Source organism: Rhopilema esculentum, chromosome 6 (assembly GCF_057945365.1).
Source record: "Rhopilema esculentum isolate cy_ngs chromosome 6, ASM5794536v1, whole genome shotgun sequence".
In the NCBI taxonomy this organism is placed as follows: domain Eukaryota; kingdom Metazoa; phylum Cnidaria; class Scyphozoa; order Rhizostomeae; family Rhizostomatidae; genus Rhopilema; species Rhopilema esculentum.
Window position 1 is genome coordinate 1,715,486 of NC_142820.1, and position 22,636 is coordinate 1,738,121.

The 22,636-nt window shown below is 35.8% G+C and overlaps 2 protein-coding genes across 7 annotated transcripts in view; one reads left to right on the forward strand and one right to left on the reverse strand.

Annotated features, from left to right (window-relative positions):
* LOC135686768 (pleckstrin homology domain-containing family G member 7) overlaps window positions 1–5,188 on the forward strand; it is a 31,107-nt gene extending 25,919 nt beyond the window's left edge. For all 6 annotated transcript variants that reach the window (XM_065203092.2, XM_065203095.2, XM_065203094.2 and 3 more), the window contains 7 exons: window positions 103–218; window positions 523–616; window positions 1,143–1,234; window positions 1,488–1,616; window positions 2,183–2,237; window positions 2,843–2,940; window positions 4,308–5,188. In XM_065203092.2, coding sequence (XP_065059164.2) covers window positions 103–218; window positions 523–616; window positions 1,143–1,234; window positions 1,488–1,616; window positions 2,183–2,237; window positions 2,843–2,940; window positions 4,308–4,568 — 845 coding nt within the window. In that variant the 3' untranslated portion in view covers window positions 4,569–5,188. The remainder of the gene's footprint in view (window positions 1–102; window positions 219–522; window positions 617–1,142; window positions 1,235–1,487; window positions 1,617–2,182; window positions 2,238–2,842; window positions 2,941–4,307) is intronic.
* A 191-nt stretch (window positions 5,189–5,379) lies between these two features.
* LOC135686773 (zinc finger protein 277) lies at window positions 5,380–21,702 on the reverse strand. The gene is made up of 15 exons (XM_089108911.1): window positions 21,551–21,702; window positions 19,051–19,150; window positions 15,873–16,082; window positions 14,774–14,865; window positions 12,544–12,626; window positions 11,676–11,767; window positions 10,752–10,816; window positions 10,434–10,479; window positions 10,065–10,197; window positions 8,765–8,829; window positions 8,457–8,556; window positions 7,322–7,364; window positions 7,018–7,067; window positions 6,403–6,527; window positions 5,380–5,869 (listed from the first exon to the last, which is right to left on the reverse strand). The coding sequence occupies exons 3-15, from the start codon at window positions 16,064–16,066 to the stop codon at window positions 5,746–5,748; spliced, it is 1,212 nt and encodes a 403-aa protein (XP_088965037.1). The 5' UTR covers window positions 16,067–16,082; window positions 19,051–19,150; window positions 21,551–21,702; the 3' UTR covers window positions 5,380–5,745.
* Between the last annotated feature and the right edge of the window lie 934 nt (window positions 21,703–22,636).

Sequence of the window (22,636 nt, forward strand, 5' to 3'; positions counted from 1 at the left end):
ATTGATTTCCAAGCAAGATACAATGTTGAATTTTCAACGTTACGAAATTTGAGCCAAGAAACAGTCATACCTTTTCGTTGAGAAATCAATTTTTCATTTCAGGTGAAATTGAAGGAGAATTACACGTGTTATCGAATCTAGAAAAGATAAAAGAAATAAGTGAAAATCTTGTTTGGCCTACATTGATAGAGAATGACCCTAAAACCTTCATACCTGAGGTACTTCTTCATTTCATCTATGCAGAATGAATTTTTTTTTATTAACTTACACTATGTACTCTAAAATTGTATAACAGCACAAAATCCTTCACGTTTTCGTGCTATTTTGGCAGATTATTTCTTAGACTGCTTATTCAGGTTGATAATAATGTAGTTGAATGAACAATCGATAAAGTAACTTGGAACTTTGGTAGGCCAGTGAAAACCACATTTGAAGCTTAAGCTTATCAACTTGTGTAAAATGTGGTTCAGATGACATGAAGATTAAATGAAATGCTTTTAATGTGTTTGTTTCTATTTGCAGTTTATGAAGGCGGAGATTTCAAATAGAAACTGTAGCAGCATCTTTGCTAACCCATGGAGGGTTCTTCTTTTGGATGGATACCTAACATTAATAGGTAGCATTTCTGAATTCCCTTTTACGCAGATTCCCGAAAAACAAACTTTTTATAAGAATGCCATTTACAATTTTTGCTAATCCGCAGTTTTCTAAAACTGTTTCGAGCCTAGAATTGTTTTGCGTGAAATCGCACTTGTCTTGTTGGCTTAAGGAATTCATATCGAGAGAAAGTCGCATTGTCGATGAAATGTGAGCTTAGATTTTTAATTTTCACAATTTTTGAAGAATTTATTCGTGTACAAGATGTAATACCAGTCAATTTAATCTTTTATTAATAATGGTTATAATAATTCCTTGATATTATTTAGATAGAGATATATTTTTTAAAGTTTTTGAAAGAACTAAGAGCTTAAATGAGATTAAAATCGAGAGGTGCACTTGGAGGCCATATTTAAGAGACTTTTACGACAAAGCTTCATCACAATGCTTGATATTAAATTGTATTAAAATTTGAATCAATTAAATGTATCCAGACTTTTATGGCAATAGAGTAAAACATGCTTATTGTTAAACATCCTTTATAGATGGCAGCAAGAGTGAGCTGTTTGTTCTTCTTTTTGATGATATGATATTATTGACAAAATATCGACGAGCCTTTCATGGAAAATTGTTAAAGGTAAGCTACAATCAAAGAATTTGAAGTCAATTTAATGCGTAAGGTATCGCAAAGCCATAAATCACTAGCACGGTTTCAATGAGTGAGTTTCTACCAATTACTGTTTTTGTTGGCAGTTTGCTTCTGATGCATATACTGGGATGCTGGATGTAGTTATCGCATTTGTTGAAGAGACCTTGCAATCCAAGTAAACTGAGTTGTAGATTCAATTACGAAGATTTGCTTACTTTTTTATTATATTCTCTCTTTGCAGCGAAGGAACACAAGTCATCACCTCTTGGAATCCTCCTCGATTCCTGAAGAAAAAACGTCACCATCAGTAAAGCGGAGTGGCTCTACTGGAAGCGACCTTCAATCGCCAAGCTATTTAGTTTTTAGACAGGTAATGAAAATTTTCTTATTTGGTATGCAGATTTATTATCAGGGAGATGAAATGAAAAGTCTTCTGAAAAATGTGCAATTCCTTGCCCTTCTAGCCAAACTTTTATCAAGTATCTTCAAAATCCTGTAGAAAGTATAGCTTGTTTATCAATGCTCATGGCACTCTGTTTATCTTACTAGAGATCGCAATGTAATAAACAATCATGTTCCATTCATAAAAATGGTGATTTTTTCTACTTGTAGCATTTTATTTATCGTCAATATCATTTTCCTACCTACTGAATCCAATGTAGTTGAACTTGCTCATAGTAACTGAAAGTTCATACTAAACTTAATCAAAGAAACACTGATTGCAAGAAAGGACGCTCTTTACTGGCTTTGCATTGATCAACAGCTTGAAATTTTTAATAAGTTTGAAGATTTAAAGTGACAAAACGAAAATTTTTTGTCAAAAGAACAAATCACGATGACTTATTCGTGGCACGTAAAACAATTCGTCTCCTTTCTGGAGTATTTAGAATTTGTATAAAAACTGGGCCAATGTACCTTAACGTTTCATTTTTTCAGCCTATCTCATTGGACAGAATGAGAATATATGACTGTGAAGAATACGTTAACTCAGGTAAGCCCACCAAATTTATGGTAAGATGTTAAAAAGTATCGAATCAAAAGAAGTAAAAAAAATAGTGATTTTATTTAATAGTTGTGATTCTGCGCCTCCAAACTCATACCACGCATTGAGATTATTACGATAAAATTCCCAAAACAACCATTACACTGCCTACGATATGCTTTCATTTCATCCAAATTTTTAAATTGCAATCGACAATATTTTGTTAAGTTTTTTAAATTGTGAATGATCTCATTCCTGGATTCTCACCTAGAAAATTTCTTCATAATATTATGAGTGGTGACCCGTTACTATAGATAGGGTGGAATTATTGGAGGCGCTAATGATAGAGAAGAAAAGGGGGTTTTTCACTAGCAATTTTGGGGGATCTCCCCCCCCCCAAAACAATAGCAACTACTGCCTTTCAACCCTTCCTATGTGCAATCTTTTTGTGTTGATATAGTCAGTTCTCAGACATCTTGCTGACCAAAGTACTTCTACCAGAAAATATTTTTCAAAATGAATGTAAACTACCAGAAAATATTTTTGATATGCACCTGTTATTCTTTGTTTGATAACCATAAGGCTCTTAATAATTTCTTAAATTTCTTTTTTAGGATCTGCTTATAAACATTCTTTTGTTTTGGAAAGTCATAACAGATTTTGTCAGACTTTAGCTGTTTGTACCCTTCAAGCATCAGGATCAAAGGAGAAGGTAATAAATTGAACAAATTATTATCAAAGACATTTTTCACGTTGAATTAGGCATTTTATGCTAAAAAGTGTGGCAAAACATTAAGATAGGAAAATCATGAAATTCGTAAAAAGTTTCAGTTGCCACTTCTTCTTTTTGCAATGCCCTATCGTGTGACATCGGCGACCAGTTTATGTCCTTCATTCCTGCTTTCCGTACTGCTAATGAGTTGGAACGATGATTTCCCACTCCATTCTGCAATCCTTATCCTCTGCCTTCCTTTTACCCTTTTTCAAATCTATCTCTCCTGTAAGTATTAGCTTTTCTATTATTTACTTCCTAATGCAGTGTACAAGGAACTGTAACTGTTGTTTCTTAATATTTTAACAGCTTTCTTTCAGTGTCTGCTTTAACCAGAGCCTCTTCATTCGTTGTATATCTTGTCCAGCTTAGTTCTAAATATTCTCCGCCGGAACCACATCTCTGCTGCACTGATTCTCTTTTCGATTTCTTTAGATAGAGTCTATGTCTCACTTCCAAATTTTAGGATATTTTTGAAAAAAGGGTCTCCGCTCCCTTTCACATCTAGCATCTGATTTAATCAAGCTTCCCGAATAACTAGACTGGTTGTTCACTTGCTTGATTTTAGCGTTACGAACCCAGATGCTACATGTAGGAACATCCTTCTCTTTGGTTACTACCATACGCTGTCTTCTTAGCGTTGATACATGAACCCTTTTTGCAGTCTTTAGAATTATCTTTTCTACTAAGCCTTGAAGTTGTTCTTCCGATGTTGCTAAAGAACAGGATCATCTGCACTACAGAGGTTATTGATATAGATCCCTCCGACAACAAGCCCTGGCAGATCTTCTACCTTTCTTAATATTCTTTCCCTGTAGAGGTTTGATAAGTCAGGCGATAGTACGCAACCTTGCCTCACCCCTTGCTTTATTTATGTATATTCTCCCACCTGGGTACCAAGTCTTGAAGCTGCTTTTTGTTTCCAGTACAGGTCCCTTGATTCTTAGATCTTTGCCATCTATCTGGAGATCCTCTATCATTTCTAAGAGATGATCGTATTTATTATCGTAATGACGTCATAATTTGTGCAGAAGGGAAAATGTGACCGCCTTTTCTTTTCGTCTTGTTGGAATTTGTCAGAGTTCGTCGGTAGATTATGTTAGGGCACGGAACACAAAAAGGAGGTCTAAGTGTCCCCAGTGTAGTATGGTTAGAACAAATTAAAAACAAGGTTTTTTGACGAGTTCTAATGAACCATGTTCTTATAAAATTGCTTAAGGACTAAACGAAGACATTGCATTCGATATGTTGCATTGATATTCTAATGCATAAGAATTTCATCAAATCTTCGTTATTTTTCCTTCTAGGACAACTGGGTGAAGCAAATAAGGACGGCCCAGAAGAACTTTACGGACCAACGTAGCCTGAACGAATGGCATAAGGACAGCATGTTTGTAGAATGCAATAATAACGAGAGCCGACGAAACCATTCAGACACGTTTTCTGAAGGTATCGACTCTGTTGACTGTGGATTCAAAGGGAAACGGGTTTTGTCATCGCCATCATTAACATCTACCGTAGATAGGTTTCGGCAAGGACGTCTGAGACTGTTTTCCATTCCTCACTGAACAACATTGCTGTCGGAATGCGAGGCTTGCCTCGTATCCGGGCTCATCATTGCATAGCAGTTATGTGTCCTAAATGCATGCAGAATGGAGCCATGAAAAGATCAATATGGATGCTGTTTCTACTCAAGGCAAACCGAAAATATCAATCATCTTTAATCAGCCCACGAAGGAGGAAAGTTCTCAACACAAGAGGGTAAAAATACAGTGAAATATATAGACGAGAGCAGTGTACAGTTTATTTAAGTACATATTTTGCTGAAATTTACTTTTGGGTCGATTATGGCAGATAAGAGCAACAATGACCTTCGTAAAATTCGCAGCAAATATTCATAAAACTAAATATTAACGACCAAGTAGTTTTTAAAGTTAAGCATTATGTTTTTATTTTTGCTTGGATTTTTTACGAAATTCGGTGTCCCAAAATGCTTACAGTCATCGATTATGTGGATGGAATCAAATTAATTAATTATCATGTTACTGACGTTTGTTTATAAATTTGGAATATTTTTCATTCCTCCTTTTGTCGAAGATCTTGTGAAGAATTGTATATATGATTGGGTATAAAGAAAGTGCAGTTAATTCAAATTAACTTTTTTCTTAATAAAATTCAAAGTCTACAATTTTGCCCCTACTTTATTTTTTCCGGAGTTATCGAGGTTATTATAAAAAAACTGCTAATAAAGTTTGAAGTGGAAAGATTCGCACCAAAACTACACAGCGTTTTGCCTCTTCTATCAAAAACCTGTTCCAATTCAACATATGGAAAGAAAAGGTGAAAGATTGAAATTGTGATAAAAAAAGACAGAAAAGTCGATTTCCTTGCTATTCATTCAATATTATAATAATTTTCTGCATAACTGCCCCAATATCTTGATTTACGTTAAATTCTAAATGCCTTTCATACTTACGTTAATGCATGCTTCTTATCTTTCACAAATAAGCAATATGTCAAGCTACAACTAAGCAATTCTAAGCAAAATCTTTGTCCAGCACCAAAATCCATTGAATCCTGCATAAAATCCATTGAATCCTGCATAAAATCCATTGAATCCTGCATCAAATCCATTGAATCCTGCATCAAATCCATTGAATCCTGCATCAAATCCATTGAATCCTGAATCAAATCCATTTTTTTGTCAAGCTCAGGATTATCCACTATGAGCGCGCGAAAACCACGTCAATGAACGTCAGGAACATCTTCTGGTAAGACGTTATCCAGAACAGTGATTTCATCCTCCTCTATGCTATCGTCGTCAAGAAAACAAAGCAGTCCATCATTTTCCAGAGTGGGAAAAAAATATCTGAAAAAAGACGTGAAAGATTTAAAAGAAAGTAAAGATGTAAAAGAAGAAGAAGTAAAAGAAAAAAGTTGCCTGGCGGTCGTTTTAAGCGTGGAACTCGGATTGGCAACTTAAAAATGTCCTGTCCCACACACCGAAGTGTAATGCGTAGGTAGCGAATATTTGATTAAAGCAACGGGATCAAATTTAATGACAGCTTACAGGGAATCTAATTTTCACATAAAATCTTGAATAACAAGGCATGAAATGAAACGAAATTCATTGTCACTTTGCAGGCCGGCCAATAATTTTTCTGGGGCAAAGAGAAAGATTAGGCCCGCGATGAAATCATGAAAACAGTGATTGTTATTGTTGTTTTTAATGTTAGGAACTTTGTTATATTTTTGGGGGCCTTGTCGGCACGGTACCTTGGGCCATACGTCCCCTGCCTTCCCCTCTCGTCGACAGGCATGTCACTTAAGAATCTGAACTAAAATTTAATTGAGCTTCAAGTACAGCAGTTGCTTGATCATTGCTGCAGTTACTGGACTTACTCGGGCTGGTCCCAGATCGTTTTATCGTCCGGCAGACGACAATGGGTTTCTTTGTCCATGTGCAAATTCAGCTCTTTTTGACTTCCAGATTGCAACTGGCAAAATGGGCACTTCAATTTCTCAACCTAAAATATAAAAAAACAACGAAAAGAAGCGTTAAATAGACCTGTTGCTTAAACAGGTAGCTGATAATTGCGGCAACGTCAATTTATTGCAAAGAAACTTTTTTTTACTGGTACTGACACCCACGCCCTGAAAACTTGTAAAGGCAATAACAGAACTATCAATAAAAAGAAACAGTTCATTAATGCAACGGACAAACTCAGATTCTTCATTTTTTTCACAGGATGTCCTAAAAAGATTTTGTGCAAATAGAAAGTACCCCATTGTATGAACAAGACCGGGAAATTATAAAAATAAGAGACACCATTCCTCTGTTACAGTAGGTTGAGATAGATTGTGGTTCTACACAATCTCATCAAGATTGCTGCATAGCAAAAGTTGTGGGAAACACGCGGAGGAACAAATAATCAAGGGGAATGTAAGAATGTAGCCAAACTGCCTGGCAGTTTTGGCAGCATATTGTAAGATAGTTCATGGACTCAACGAGCCTACCTGTCTTCGGATGTAATTGACAGCTTTGACTTGGAGGTAGAAATCTAGGCCTAAAATGCAACGACATTTTGAGATAATGCAATAATTCTTAAAAACGAGACTTTCTTAAAATTTAAACCATATGGGCAATGAAAGTTCTTCATTGTTACGTTTCTGGGACACGCTTCCTGCCTGCGAGGAGTGCTTCCTTGATGATAGATGAATATTTTTTTTTGAAAGATCCATAAAATCCAAAAATCAACAGAAATCTCAGTAAAAGCAATAAATATTTCGCTTTCTAGACCAAAGCAGCAAAAAACCTTACCCATCTGCCTTTTAACACTTTGGAGATCGAAGTCATGTTCTTCCTGCAAATTAGAGAATAACCAATTTTACTTCTCTTAGACTTCAAGATAAATTTATTTGGAGAAATATCCTAAACTTTAAAAGAGTACCGTATACTATAAGGAGCTATCAGACCTAATATTGAATCAAAATTATTCTGCTTGAAGGAGTGTGACAGTCCTTCCCGTAGCCGCTTCTAAACAAACGCCCAACAAAAACTTTGAAATTATCAACAATGTCTGAAAAATGCACCGCTGATATGCGTCATTTTGAACAAACGTTGCAGTTCTGCTCCATTCATACAGTGTTCCTTATCAAGGCTATAAAATAATTCTCTTTCTGGAAACCCGTTTAATGGGAGAAAATATTGTGCTGGTTTAAGGCACTGGATTGAACAATTCTGCAAACATTTAAAACAAAGTATGTAATTTTCAGTCTGGTTTGGTTTTGCAACTTTAAGTGATTGGTGTTTTCAATTCCTTTATCATCTGCGGTAATAGCCCATGCTAGAGTGTATCTTCCGCTTATTTTGTGCGGTTAACTTAAATCATCTTTCGGAAATTGGCCTTTGTAAAAGTGCATAAAAAAGCATGATTATCAGAATTTTATGTAACACCTACAAGAAGGCTTTTCAGTTTCTCTACAAATTCAGTTTAAGGGTAACCCTAGATCTTGTCAAAAGTTCCCTAACCATACATATGCTAAACAAAATTTTGTGAAATTTTTGTTAATGTTTTAGGCCCTTAGCAAACAAATTACCGGCGTCATAATCCCTTATCACAAAAGGGGATAACTTATCAACATCCAACACTATTCGTTTTCCCATATTTGTGCTTCAATACTGCAAAAAAGACTGCAAGGTTTTTAGCTTTTTAAGAGACAGTAACAAGCTTACAATGCCAAAGCTATTGGGAAAGAAATTATTAGAAACCTCCCCTTGCTTGGGCACAATTTTGAATTATGCAAGTATGATCTAGCTGTTTTGATGAAAAACTTTCGGCGAACTATGAAGATTTTTTGGGAACTTGGTTCCTAGGCTCTGAAGACTTTTGCAGCTTTCTTTATCATACATATTCACATTACGTAATACAAGAATGAACCGCATATCCAAATACCTGCATATGAATCAAAATGTTTCCCATGTCTTTGTAAGACAAGTCACAAAACAGGCAAGAAAAGGTGCTTTCCACTTGCTCGTTCCATCCACTCCAATCCCTGAAAACAAGGAAAAACAATTTAGATTTTCAACGTGCCAATGCATTGATGCTGGCTTACAACAGAACCATCAAACATTTTTAGAGAGCAAAATTAGCTTTTCTAAAAATTATATTGTATTTCGATGTTGCCTCGATTCATGCATTCCATTTTCAATATGATATGACGCTTAATGATGTTTAAAAGCTGTAAATGAATGGAGCATTACTCTTCTGCTTTCTCGACTTCTTCCTCGGATTCAGCTTGCAGTTCTTCCCAATCCTTCCCTGGTTCCTACGAAATAAGAAATATTTAAGTATAGTTTTTTCTTTTAATCAAAGACTTGAGGATAAAATGTTTAAAATATTTATATATAAAAGCAATTATTCCCATAAAGTATTAAAGGCACAGATGTAGTGATCAAAGAAGCAGGGATGAATGCAAGAATATTGTATGCGCGGGCTTGTGTGTGTACGCCTTCTAAAACGCCAAAAAACTCCCCTTTTAGAAAGACCTTGCTTATTTCCTCTTATAAACAGTCTGATTTAGAAAATATATCAATTATTATAGAAATATAGATAGAAGTAGCCTGAGGATAATTACAGAGAAAGCTAACCAAATTAGAAAATAAAACATATCATTAAACAAGATTGAATTCCTAGGAAATGAACAAAAAGAAGTCTCAGTCAAGAAGAACTGCTACTACTTAGAATCCGTTAGAGTAAACTTTCCAAAATATTTTCTTACATATTATTGGAAAAAGTTTTTTTTTATCAATCAAAAGTTTAAAAACAGCAAGGTTAATGCATGATACTTTGGCATTTGTAGCGAGGAAAGACGCAGGGGCAGCGAGTCCTCACTACAAATACCTCTTACAACGTTCCAAGAAATAAAAACGGTAAATAAACAATAAAAGAAAGGTAAAATACATATACACGATAAATCAAGACAAAGAGAAAAAAACAAAGAAAAAGAGAAAAAGAGAAAAAAATAGGGGTTAGGCTGCTGTTTTTCCAGAAAGTTTAATTGAGACGTCCAGTAGTTTTAATGAAAGAAAAAGTTGCTTCTAGGATGATTCTGTTTGCGAAGGTGTTTCCATTTGGGTTCCCATATAACAACAAAAAGTTGGAAAAAGTGGGAGGGCGACAGCCCCTGCTAGCCCAATGGCTGCGCGGTGCCTGGTGCTGTAAGATACAGAGTAGGTTTGATGGGCAATTAAGGGAAAGGAGGGGTGGTAAAACGCAATTGAAAAGTTTTAAATTATAAAGAGTAAAATCTACAAAAGCAACAAAAAATTGTCACAAACAATAAAGGATGCCTTGGGTTGTTTGAAAATAAGACATAAGATGACAATCGCCTTTTTCTTGCGGTAACCAATTGTGCATCATAATTTTTTTATCAAGATTCCCAGGTCGAGATGACTTATTACCTTTACCACGTCACAAAACAGTTTAACCATAAGCATCAAGCTAATTAACAAAAAGATACAAAACCAATTGATTATACAAAAGCAATACAAAAGGACTTACCAAGTAATTGATAAGATAGAATTTGTCATATGATTTATCTTTTGGGTCTATTCTTTTGTGGTTTTTCTTTCTCATGTGTTCTCTTAACGTGTTCCAATCTTGAAATTGCTTGTTACAGAATAAGCAGGTTAGACTGAAAAAGATGCAATAGTTCAGGAATTAAAATTATGCCAAAAAAAGAACGAGATATAGATACTTTAATCATTAAAGTTGAGAACATCAATAAATAGTTGAAAAGTACAGAAATATATTACAGCATTCATCAGTTAACCAACTAATGGCAAGAAAATGCGTAATATTTTTTAATACATGCACGGCCTTGTGTACGGCAAAAATATTGGAGGAATAAAACATTAAAAATTTACAAACCTTTTTAGCTTATCGGCAAGAGAGTCCAGAAGTTCATTGACATGGACTAAAAAAAAGGAGATAGATTTGTTTGAAATTGATAACATGAGTTGCGAAGTATCAATTAAAAGCGGCAACAGCCTGCCATAGCAAAAAGGTGCATTCCTTGTTGCAAAATATTTAATATTTGACTTTTAGGCCATAAGCAACTTTAAAGATAGAAGTCTTGTTCTGACACTGCACAACTCAAGCCTTCAGAAAAAGAAGGAAAATAAAGAAGTTGGATGATAAATTTGGAGTTTTAAGTCTAGACACAAAAAAACTGGATAATAAACAAACCGATATTATCTGGATTGCCGATATTGAATGCGTGTTTCTTGATCATATGCTCAAAGAGTTCATTCCTGTAGAGAATATCAAAAGTGAAGTTCATATTTCTGATAAACCAGAACGAAACAGTTAGAACACAAAGCCTAGGTGATACCTCACAATAACTTATACTAGAAAAACTAGAACAAAATATCCACAATTAACCAATATTAGGAACAATATCTTTATACATTGAGATATATGAACATTCCATAGAAATGACACATGTTGATGAAAAAAAAAATATTTTGGAATTTGAGCGTGAAAAGTTGCTTTTTAAGTGGTAAAATATTCCTTTAGCAGCTTTAAAATACCTTGCTGAAAATGGGAGTGGCTATGGCTATACCTGACCTTACTATTGCTAAAGGTCATTGACAGACACTTGTACCATTTTAAGAAAAAAGCTCTCATTACTGACATAAATGAGATTTTGTTGTTATTTTCATGTTTGTTAATTCCTTTCATATGAGAGATATCTATGCAGTCAAAAATGTTTTTTACAACAACATTGTGCAAGGCTGTATTTCATTGAAAATTTTGCTCATTTTAATTTGTAAAATAATATCAAAGTTTGTGCAAATAAAATAATGCCACTCATCATCAACAGCACCATTCGACAAGGCTCAATCAACAATAAGATGGTCAACTACAAATTATTTTATCAAAGGTGTATGGTATTCAACTAAATCAAAAACTTGTCGATATTCTTTAAAACTCCTAAAAAGCATACTAATATTTAATATTCTGTAAACCTCTCTAGTAGTTTCTCAAGATTTCAGAAATATTTTTTGAATAATCCTGATAATTAATGAGGAGCTTGCACTTCTCTTGAATTCACGTCAAAACGAACATATTAAAATGAAATAAAAAATACTCCAAAATTATGTATAATACCTATTTTCTTTAAACTGCTGCTTGCAGAACAAACATCTTCGGTTGAAAGATTTGTCTGATCTTTCTTTCTGCTGTTCTTCTAAAATACTAGCCTAGAAAAATTCAAAGCATCTTACATTTAAAACATCAAACAAACAGCACTCCCTTGTCTCGGCTAGGTCATTCTGAACAATTTATCGAGACGTGCCGTTACAAAAACATGCGAAATGAATAAATTTGGCAGATCTGGAGATCTAACCAACTTTTAACCATTCATGGAAACTAGTCATTTGGAAAATCACTTTTGGCAATATCAAATGTAATTAGGCATCAAATCGGAATATTCTCAATACATCTGGATATACACATTGCAAATGTTACTTTCTTAAAGATAGCCCTTGTATCTTTTATGTCTTAACAAGGCGAAGAGGACTCCCGACTTGTTTTCTTGACAAAGTGGGGCTTGTCCGAAACTTAGGGCTAGAGTTTCTTGTAAACAGTTCAAGAGCTATTTGAGCGTGAGGAAGCACATTCTCATAGAAAAAAACCCCTATCGTCAGAATAAATCTAAGCTCATTGATCAAGTTTTCTTCGCTGGAAAAATCAGTAGCAAAAATAGATAGAACAGCAACTTTGTTTATAATAAAGCCTTTGAGACTACGTTCTAAAAATTCAGAAAGTCAACTATGCCTACTGTATTGATTTTAAGATGTTTACAGCTTCTAGTTGATGGTTAATGGCATGCAATAACGGTGATTTTTGCATTTGAGACCTTTTTCACCGCATCTTTCTCTTTGATTTGCAACTTGAAGAGGCACCCTCAGGCTAAAGGCCCAAACTGGACTCCAAAGTATATTTGCAAGATAGTAAGCATATGATTTGTACTTACTATTTCATCTTCCTTCAACTGCTCTCTCAAAGCACTGTCTTCTGGCAAAAAATTTGTTAATAGATAAAAATCTTCTGTTTCTCCTAAAAAACAAAACTTTTAATTAATTTCGTCAAAACTTGAACCATTTTCCGCATGTAAGCCATGCTATTTTGCAAATTGTTTCCACTTTGCCAAAATCATAAAGGAAAATGCCATAAATCGTTGTTGGCAAGAGGACTGTTTTAGTTCTACTGGTGACCTTCTCGCTTATTCAACACATTTTTGTGCAAAGTTATTATTTCCAAACTCCTAATGTACGGCCTGCACACCCTTATCAAGTGAATTTGCTCTCTAATAGATCTTTTGCCTTTAGAGTTGATGGCTACACTTCAAATCCTTATTCAATTAATTATAGTGTTCCGTGATGTTATTCCGTTTTATTCATCCTCTTATGTTGTTTTGTTCATTCTTCTACTCTACTTTCTTCTACCTTCGCTGATGATGCCTATCTGAGCTCGTTTTTCTCCGATTCACAACAAAATCATGCTATAAACATTCCCTTTCAAATGAACATTTCAGCCTCAATGCTTACTGATGATTTGCCAATAATTGAAAAGGAAATAAAAACAATCTGGATTGGTTCAATCAAAGAGAAACCATCAAAGTTTTCATTTAAAGTAAGCATAATCTTGACATTCTACCGCCCTTTCACAACGTGGCCTTTCTATATCATCCAATCTTAATAGGAAATCCCAACTTTCTTCTATTCTTAAATGTACATCTATAAAACTTGGGTCTATCTCTAGGACGTGTGGGTACTTGCTACCCAGACATATTTTGGCTTATACAAATCTCGAACACGTTCTTTCTTGTAGTGCTGCTTTCATAATAAGAATGGCCCTTTCTCATTCTATCTGTCTTCTTGACAAAATCCAGTCAAAAGTAATTCACCCCATCAACAACTCAAGCCTTACAAAGTCTCATCGACTCCTTCTAATCAGGCTTGTGTTGCTGACCCATTCAAATATTACAGACTTTTTAATGGAGATTGATGTTAGGGAACCATAGATATTATCTTTGGCCCCCTAAGACGTGTCAGAATTACCTGACAGTCTTCCTGTGCCTATCTTTTCCGGTCTATTTGTCATAATCGTAAACTCTAGGTTACCGTGGAAGCTTTATTAAGCCCCTGGGGTGCTTATTTATTTTCCCAGTCCTAAAAGGGGGCTTATTAGAGTGGGCTGGGGGGGGGGGGGTTCAATAATTCAAAAAATAAAATGATATAAAAATGTTCTTATGCATTTTCTCTGAATTCTATAGAGAAACCTTTCCTAGCAGCTTTGAAAGTTTATTTACATAAGTTAAGTATAATGCCCTCATCTTCATCAGAATCAATAGGATTGATAACCCTGGGATATCTTCTTAACAAACTTCGTCCTAACATCAGCGTAAATAACTTTTAGAATTGGTCATATCACCATCAAACCCATCAACAAACCCACTTAATGCGCATAATTTAAATTGCTCTGTATTTTTTTCGAGCGAAAAGACTGTCTCAGTGCTTCCACACATTCTTACAAACAGGACCAAGAAGGGAAGGGAATGGAATGGTTGTTCCAGAAACATGCACAGCATTGTGTTCATTGCGAAGGCGGTTAGAGACTGAGGAAACTGAACTCTTAATCATATGAAATTAGAAATTGGAAGCATTGCAAGTAAAAACATCATAAGCTATCGCATATCTAGGGGCTAAAGAGGGGGGCTCAATAGAGAGTGGTGCTTGTTTGAAATTTTTGCTTAAAAAAGAGGGGGGCTTAGTAGAGCTTTACAGTAACAACAGCTTCTCTTTACTGGTCCCAGAGCTTGTCTTTTCTTCCTAAGGCTTGTAAACTCTAAACTCTAGAAACTCTTCTTGATAGACCATCTCCGAGATTACGACGCCATGCTGGAATTCTATTGTTCTATAGCTAGTTCCAATCCCTCAGGTGGGGGCAAACCAGCGAAAAATCGAAGGAGGACTGAGGCTTTTCGGTTTTTAAACTTTCCCCTTGTGTGGGTATAGGGCCGAAAGCAAAATATCGACATTATTTTGTCTCCTTGACGTATCAATTTGCCAATAAAACTTGATAGAAAATTTTGGTTGAGATGCACAAATAACTAAAATCTGACCAAATATTTTAGTTACTTTTAAAGCTGTTTTAGTTATCCTGTTACCCTTAACTGATCACTTAATAATTTCGAATCATACCTAAATCACCATCCTTTGTGTTACTTTTTATGACAGCGCAAACATCTGTGATTGGCACCTCTGCAAGCCTTTTCTTCCAGTAGTACATATAGCTATGTAAAAAAGGGAAAAGATGTTCGAGTTAAAACTGCACTTCACAGAGCAACGGGTATGGAAAAAAACTGAAAACCTTCTTTGATTGGCTAATCTAAAGGAAACTAACCTGCTAGTCGTAAAGGTTTGTTTTCAGTTGCAAGCGTTTTAAACTTTTGATTTGAACTAAATAAACAAGTACATAAATTTTCAGCTTTTTGCCACTTTGATGTAAATTTGACTATGTTATGCAGTGTAATTTACATGGCTTTGCATTCGAAAGGGTAGCAACAAATTCACACTTTGACAATTCACCAAATGGGCATACAAGTAATGGCAGTTGCAGTTCTGTGGTATTTTTGTAATATCTTTACACTATATAAATCTAGAGCTCTGATTTTTTCCCAAAGCCACAAAGCCTTGGGCCAGCCCCAAATAATAACACTGCTTAACAGGTTGCTTTTGCAATCAAACTGGCATACCTAAAACTGCAGTATTCATTTGAATCATTTTCAACTCTGTTTTAGAAGTCATATCAAGGCATGTCAAGGCATTTAGGTACAGTAGTTGTTTTAGAAGTCATATCAAGGCATTTCAAGGCATTTCAAGTGCACAATTATTTTCTAGCAAAAAAATGATTTTTTAGCAAATGAGAGCAGGAAAAGCTAGCAACCAACGTCTAGTTTAATGTTTAGTAATACAACTTACACAAATTACAAAACTGCTCAAGGTCATTTTGCGATTAAAAGCTTTGCTGTAATTGGAATAAATTCACTAAAGCTTTTTGTAGATGGAACTTTGTTACATAGGCCTGATACTGGATAAAAAACTAGAAAGTACAACAACAAATACATTTAACCCTCATTTTGCTTATTGCCTGGTGCCATGATAACGCTCTGGACAAATATACCAGAAACATAAAGCAAAACTTATATCTGAAATCATTTCTGCTCTATATCTGCTCAAATTTAACTACTGGATTAGGCTAAATATTGGAATACCAGCTGCCCTGGAAATCAAAACAAACCTTGGGAAATTGGTTATATTCTGGACTTCTGCAATGACAAATTTATGTTCTTTGAGAAGGTGAGGCAGAACAGGATTCTTTGCACCATTTTCAGTAGAAATGAATGATTTTGGACAAAACAAACATTCAATTAAAGATGAGAATGAGCTCTTTCTTTTCACATATGTTGTTTTGATAAGACTTGATTCAGCCATAGCGATCTCTTCAGACCTGAAAGTCAAGATTCAAATAAAGCCACTTGAAATAAACTGAAGGGTTTAATCAAAAGTTCCTAAATAAAGAATACACTACTTTAAAGTACAGTCTACTTGCAGAGCATGCCAAATGCTGATGACATTGCTTCTATAACCTATCGAAACAAATTTTTTTATCAACAGGCATCTGAAAGACACATGGAGCTTTTCCTGGATACTGGAAAAAATAACAGCCTAAGCCATCATAGCAAATGTGGAACGTCAATGTGTTTTCTTGGTGCTATATTAAAAGCACTACGAGCAGGAGAGGGCTTGGGGGAGGGGGGACTTTAGCAGAAAATGCAAAATATTAACCAATGAATCACCAGTCAAGACCCTTTTTGCGCTTGAACTTCTTTTTGGTACTTGCATCAGATTCTTTTTTGCAATTTATATTTCATTTCCTTGCATGCAGAAAATGTTCAAATGAGTGATGGATTTTGTTGTGAGAGGCACTTGAAAAATTGAAGCACCAATTTTTGAAGGTTTTTTGTGTGGAATTTTCGTTTGCGTGTTTTTTCAAGACGTTCTTAAAATGGCATTGTCTTGCAAAATTTGCAGTGTTCTTTCCAGAACACATTCTACTTTTACTTGATTGCTGGATGTCTTTCCTTGGCACATAAGAATTAAGGTACAAAGGTTGGAATTGAACATGACAAATGTGTTCAAGAGGATCTTCCCTGACCTTGGTTTAGATATGAGGTGACTCACAAGAAAGTGCTTACATTCCTGTTTCCTTTTTTGCAAAGGGCATTGGCAGGTGCATCAAATTTGAGCTTAGAGTTAAACTCCTAGTTTGCAATATAAGACATGGGATTGCATGTGAATGCCTTCACACATGCCCAAATTATCCAGGGTGGTTAAGGTATCACATTGGCAGAGCAAAAAATTTCTGAGGCAAATTTCATAAAAATTCAACAGCCTCAAAGTTATAAAATATGTTTCAAATAAGTTTCTAAGACAGGGAGAGTCAAAGTCACGATATTAAAAGGCAGTTATTTCTGTTTTGTTAAATTAAAAATCATTGTCCATATCATTATGAAAGGTGGCCTGATCAAATGGTAAGATATTTTTCGATGAAAATTTGCAATGATATCCACTACCTTTTGCAATGATACTAAAGTCAGTGACATTGCATGGCAAAAATCATGGACAGGTAGCTTTCTGTGAAAAATTGAAAATTTTCTCAGTTCAGATATCTTTAAATGATTGCACAACAATTCTATAAATACTTCCTGGAAAAGATACTCAACAATTAAATACATTTTCATTTTAGAAGAAGAAAAAGAACAGTTTCTCCATCAATTTCCTTGCTGTTCAGTATATATATAACACAAAAGATTTCCTTGAAAGCAGTACCCTATATTTCTTGATAACAGGAATGAAAAAAGCCAGATAAAAAGCTGTTCAGTTTGTATTGCACACCAATGCATGCACAAATAAACCCAAAAAGTAAGCAAGACCCGTGAAACACCCCCATGTGGCCTATTTTTATATGACAAGACTTTGTTAGTGGGATTGCTTTCTTGCTGATCTCAAGGACAATTTTTAGTTCCTCCTTATGTTCTAAAAAACATAACACTTGGTCTTTACTAGATTAGCTGCCATTTTGAACTGGTCTTCCTCAAGGCTCAGTGCTACACTTTCAATATATTTTTCAATTAGATTTCATGGCAGTTTTTGATGAGATCTCAGGAGTGCACAAGATATTACCCAGGAGTACAAGAGGGCAATTGTGATATCTGTGCACATTTGAATGTACATCAAATTTCCAGTTATTTTTGAGTGTGTGCAAATTTTTTGGCACTTATCCTGTTTACATAAATTTCACATCTCAGGAAAATTCAATGATTGAGAGTTGCAATGGTTGATGCTTACCTGCCACTACCATCAGTGGCTGTTATTCAAATTCCTAAAGGTCCAGCAAGCAAATGAATAATTTTAGAAATAACGTCTTTTAAGGATTATCACAAGCAGAGCTGCTGAGAAGGGTTCAAGGGGGCAAATTGCCCAAGGGCCTAGGGAGCTTCATGGAGAAATTCCAACTTTAGAAATAGAATTAATCAAACAAAAAAACATTTTAAACAATTTAAAAACTATTCTCAAGTTAGCCAAGTACATTCAAACTAATCTAAAGAACCTAATCACAAAAGCTTTTCTGCTTGCTTCGCTAGGAAGGGGCCAAGTTTTTTAGTTTTGCCCCAGGGCCACTAAAACTTCTCTGGAGCCCTGATCTCCAAGAACCTGCACTGAGAACCTCAAAAATAAATTAACTCCTAGGTCAAATATTTTGAAATATACCACAAGAAAAATTGATGATTTCGAAATTCCTCGGCTTTGTCTTGAATACAGCAAAAAGTCTAAGTTTGGATACCAGGGAGCAAGTACCTGGAACGAGATCCTAAAACAAATACGAGATTCTGCCTCATTGAGCTCCGTTAAAGTAAGATTGAAGAAGTTCTTGAAATGACGTAAACACGACCCCTTGAAAGAGCAGCTTTAGTTATTGTCTTTTAGCTAATTTGTTAAATAGCCGATAGGGTATTGTGTTTAAATAAGACTAAATAGAATAAATAAAAATAAAATAAAAATAAGATCATTTAATTTAGAATGACACACTTTTTCCCAATATCAGTTGGATGCGAAAAAATTTAGAAAGTCATATTGTCGTATTTGAAAAAGATTTATAATTTGAGACACACCCAAAACCACTCCCATCTTTCGGGTGTGCAAGAGTGCATTCGTAATTTTACAAAAATTTATCGTGCAACTGCCATTGAATTCTAGCTAGAGGCCTGAACTAAAATCTAACCTCCAAGCCTGTAATTAAATTGCATTACCCTTATTAAATAAATAATTTATAATAATCATATTCTAAGGAAGTTGTAAGACATTTCACAAAAATAAAAATGCTTCATATCTATAGAAAGACTCAAATTTCTTACCATACTATTGTGGCAAAGCCATACTCTCACATGCTGTATTTTCGAATTTTGTCGAAGTCTGCCTCACTCTTGCACGAGCCTCGAGTGCAAATGGTTTCTTCTGAAAATATTCTTGTAGATTACTATAATATTTTTAGAATGACACCCGGGAACAGCGTGATCAGATCAAAATTTCGGAATAATGCCACAGTTGTCAAATTATGCTAGATCTGTGTGAAATCGGAAATGGATGAAAGGGATTCATAATAAAGAAAATCATGGGACAGGTTTAGGAAAGGTATCCTGAGAAGTAAAAAATCCACATTCTGTTTAATCAGCTTTTTTTGCACTGGTGTATATCAGGAGCTGGGATCTGACCAATCACCCAGGCAGAGGCGCAAATGAGGAGAGGGGGGGTGTCGGGGGGTGTCACACCCCCCAATAATTTCACTAGCCGGTCCCAGTTGAAAGTTGATAGCAATAAAGTCGGTCCCGATCTAGCCATCTGCTTAGTATATCTGTCTATCACACCCAAAGCTGGTCCCAATTTTGCTGGTACCATGCTGTATTGCAGTAAAGTAAGGCATATAGTGGGCACATTTTCTAGGAAGGGCTAATCACCGAAAAATGACAGGGGACAGAATCGGTCCAGTCCGGTCCCAACCAGCGCTGCTTTGGAAAAAAAACTCTAGCTGCCACCGACAACAAAAACTTTTTCGCCATATGTACAAGCTTTATCTTGTTTCCGTGCTATGCGCGGCGTTGGATGCGCAAATTTCAAAATGAATGCGAGAGCAGCAGTCACATTCCCTCAATAGTATCTCAATTGGAAATTTCAGGTAAAATCCGCACGGTGGAAGAAACGCTTTAGGTATTTCAGAGACCTGCCTGTCATAAAATAAATGAAGGTTCAAGCAAAGGTAGTTGCTCCGTTGGTTAAATTAAATATGATATTCTTGTTGGCATTGAATCTAAAAATCCAGGCCCTCTTTAGGTGAAATTATGCCTTATTTCCATTTTCCCCAAAGTTTCTCGAACTGCAATTCACAATGAAAGCCGGGTTTTTTTGAACATTCAAAAGGCATGCTAAGATGAAAAGAGTGATCCAAATTGACAACCAGCCTTGTTTACTGTAAAAGTAACTGACAACATGGTTTTTTTCAAGACCATAGCGAAATTGTACCAGTTGTTTCTAACTGCTGTTCAATTTGTTTGCAAGAAAGAATTTTCAATAGGGTTAGGAGGACTGCTTTGGTTAAATTTGCTTAAAAAGTGCATTTTCCAGGGAACTGGAAGCATCAAAACTCGAAAATTTCCTCCTCCTTTGGCGGCAACCATGGTGCCGCCTCGGGTAGTAACTATATCCTTTACCCGTTCCGATATAGAGATTTGACAAAACTATTAGGAAAGTCCGTTATTATCATATAAAAATATATGTGGCGAATTATATACAGAGTTAGATTCACAAAATATATTGCGGAGGTTTGTGACAGCAACTATATAATTTCAGGCAATCATATTTCAATCAGGTAAATTTGTTATCCACCCCCCCCCCCCCCCTCCACTCCCCTCCTCAACAAGGCCTGCCTCGCGACGGCCCTGGAGAGCGGCCCCGACAATATCTATATCTCAAAAATCGGTCTGTCGTGGCGAAAACTCGGTCCCTTCAAAGAACAACCCCCTAAAAAAATTTGCATTTGCGCCCCTGCACCCAGGGGCATCACTTTATACTTTGAGGGTGGCTGCACTGGGGGCTGGCTGCATATTTGCACTGGGGGGTGGCTGCATATTTGCCCTGCAAAAAAATTTTGCCCTGGCAAAAGTTGGAAATGTTGGGAACTGGCCCTCAGTCCCCGTAACACTAAAATAGGTCCTTGCTCACAAGTGCCCACAAGTTCACCGATGTGCTTGCATAACCTTGGGAGTTGAGCAAGAGAACGTTTTTGAATGAGTGAGGCAACCCTCCATCCAAGATTCAAAGAGCATCCAGGGTACATTTCATGTCAACTGTACGCCGAAGGTCCTTTGGGGCATTTGTTTAGGTACGCCGAAAATTAGGTACGTCGAAGCTTCCCTCAATGCCATCAGAAATCATAATTGGGAAACTACCCTGCTGTATATAAAATACAATAGATGGTGTTTTTATTCTGAAACATAATTATATTGCATTTACACTCTCGTTTTATAAGAACGCGAGCTTCAAAATTGGTAAAAAGTTGAGAACAAATTAAGAACAACCAGCCTGAACTTCAATTTATTGGCTGTTATAAAGAAGAGTGTAATGGTAAATTTTATTTACCTCCCTTAAGCCCCAGATTATGCCAACATATTCATGTCAAAAATAGAACAACATATCTAGAGAAATGCCCCGATGGGGCGTAGTCGAATATTTTGGAAAAGATTTATCGATGACATACTTTTCATCTGGCAAATAAAAGCTTGAAAACCTACAGAAATTTAAAAAATACACCCTATATCATCCATGAAAAATAGATATAAAAACCGTATATAGTCGACTCACTTATTTAAGTCACGCTTCTGGTTACAGTCCAAGCAAATTTAGACCCAAATATGCCAAATTATTCCATCAAATTTTGACCCAAATAGCCCCGTTTGCAGTGTCAGAAGGTGGCCCGCTCTTTTGAATGACATCTCCAACCACAATCCACAGGTCGCCAAAAAATGGTACGTATCTGGAAAATAAAAAAGATGTCCGTTTTGAGCATTTTCAAAGGTTCATCTGCTATATTTGTCAGGAAGGAAAACATCACCGCCCCACGGCTACTGGCCGGAGGAAGGTTGAAGAAACAAAGCGAAATTGAGGAAGGTGGTGAGGAAGGTTGCATTATTGTTAAAATGCAGTGCTTTAAATGGAATTCCTGACCTTAAAACTGCCCTCTAGACTTCGTACCCTTGGGCAGTTTGCCCCTCCTTGCTCCTTGCCCCCCCTTTCAGCGGCCTTGTGTTCATAGTTTAGGCATGCATCCCTTTCATGGGACCCTAGTTTCTAATTAATTCTAAACCATGAACTTGAGTCTACATTTAAGTGAGGTATTTTTTGACCAAGGGTTTTGTTCACATAAAATATTTTCCTGGGTTTTATAAACTCAATCTCCCGGTGTCTCGCCTATCCACAACGCCCCTCATACTAACTAACCCAAGCAAACAGTAGCGTTATGCTTCACAAATTTCAGTATCATACTAGGTATAATTACCTATATACAATTTTTGATTAAATAATATAGAGAATAAATTGGTTAGGCTTTCAATACTTGTCTCAACCAAGGTTTGAATGAATATGAAAGTACGAAACAAATTGACAGAAGAATAGCTACAGGAGGGCAACGATTTTGGGAATACGTTGATTCATGAGAAAAAATCAATGCTTTTAATTTGAAGAAAATATTAATGGTTGGAGTCATAGCATCGCATGCCTGAGCAAGTGGACAAATGAAAGCTTAAGGTAACAAACCTAATGGTTTGACGTTGCAGAAAACTCAAATGGGCAAGTCATGTAGCCGAATGGACACAAAAAAGTGGACAGAGAAGATACCAATTTCAATAAAGAGGATGCGAAAGAATGAAAAGGGATGAAAAGATGACCTGC

Bases quoted from the DNA above. Each gene is read 5' to 3' on its own strand.
- LOC135686773 (XM_089108911.1), bottom strand. From the start codon at position 16,066: ATGGCTGAATCAAGTCTTATCAAAACAACATATGTGAAAAGAAAGAGC. The intron at 12,627-14,773 runs GTATGATTCGAA...TTTGTTTTTTAG, and splicing joins CACAAAGGATGGTGATTTAG to GAGAAACAGAAGATTTTTAT. The intron at 8,830-10,064 runs GTAAGTCCTTTT...CTTATTTCGTAG, and splicing joins TCTATCTTATCAATTACTTG to GAACCAGGGAAGGATTGGGA.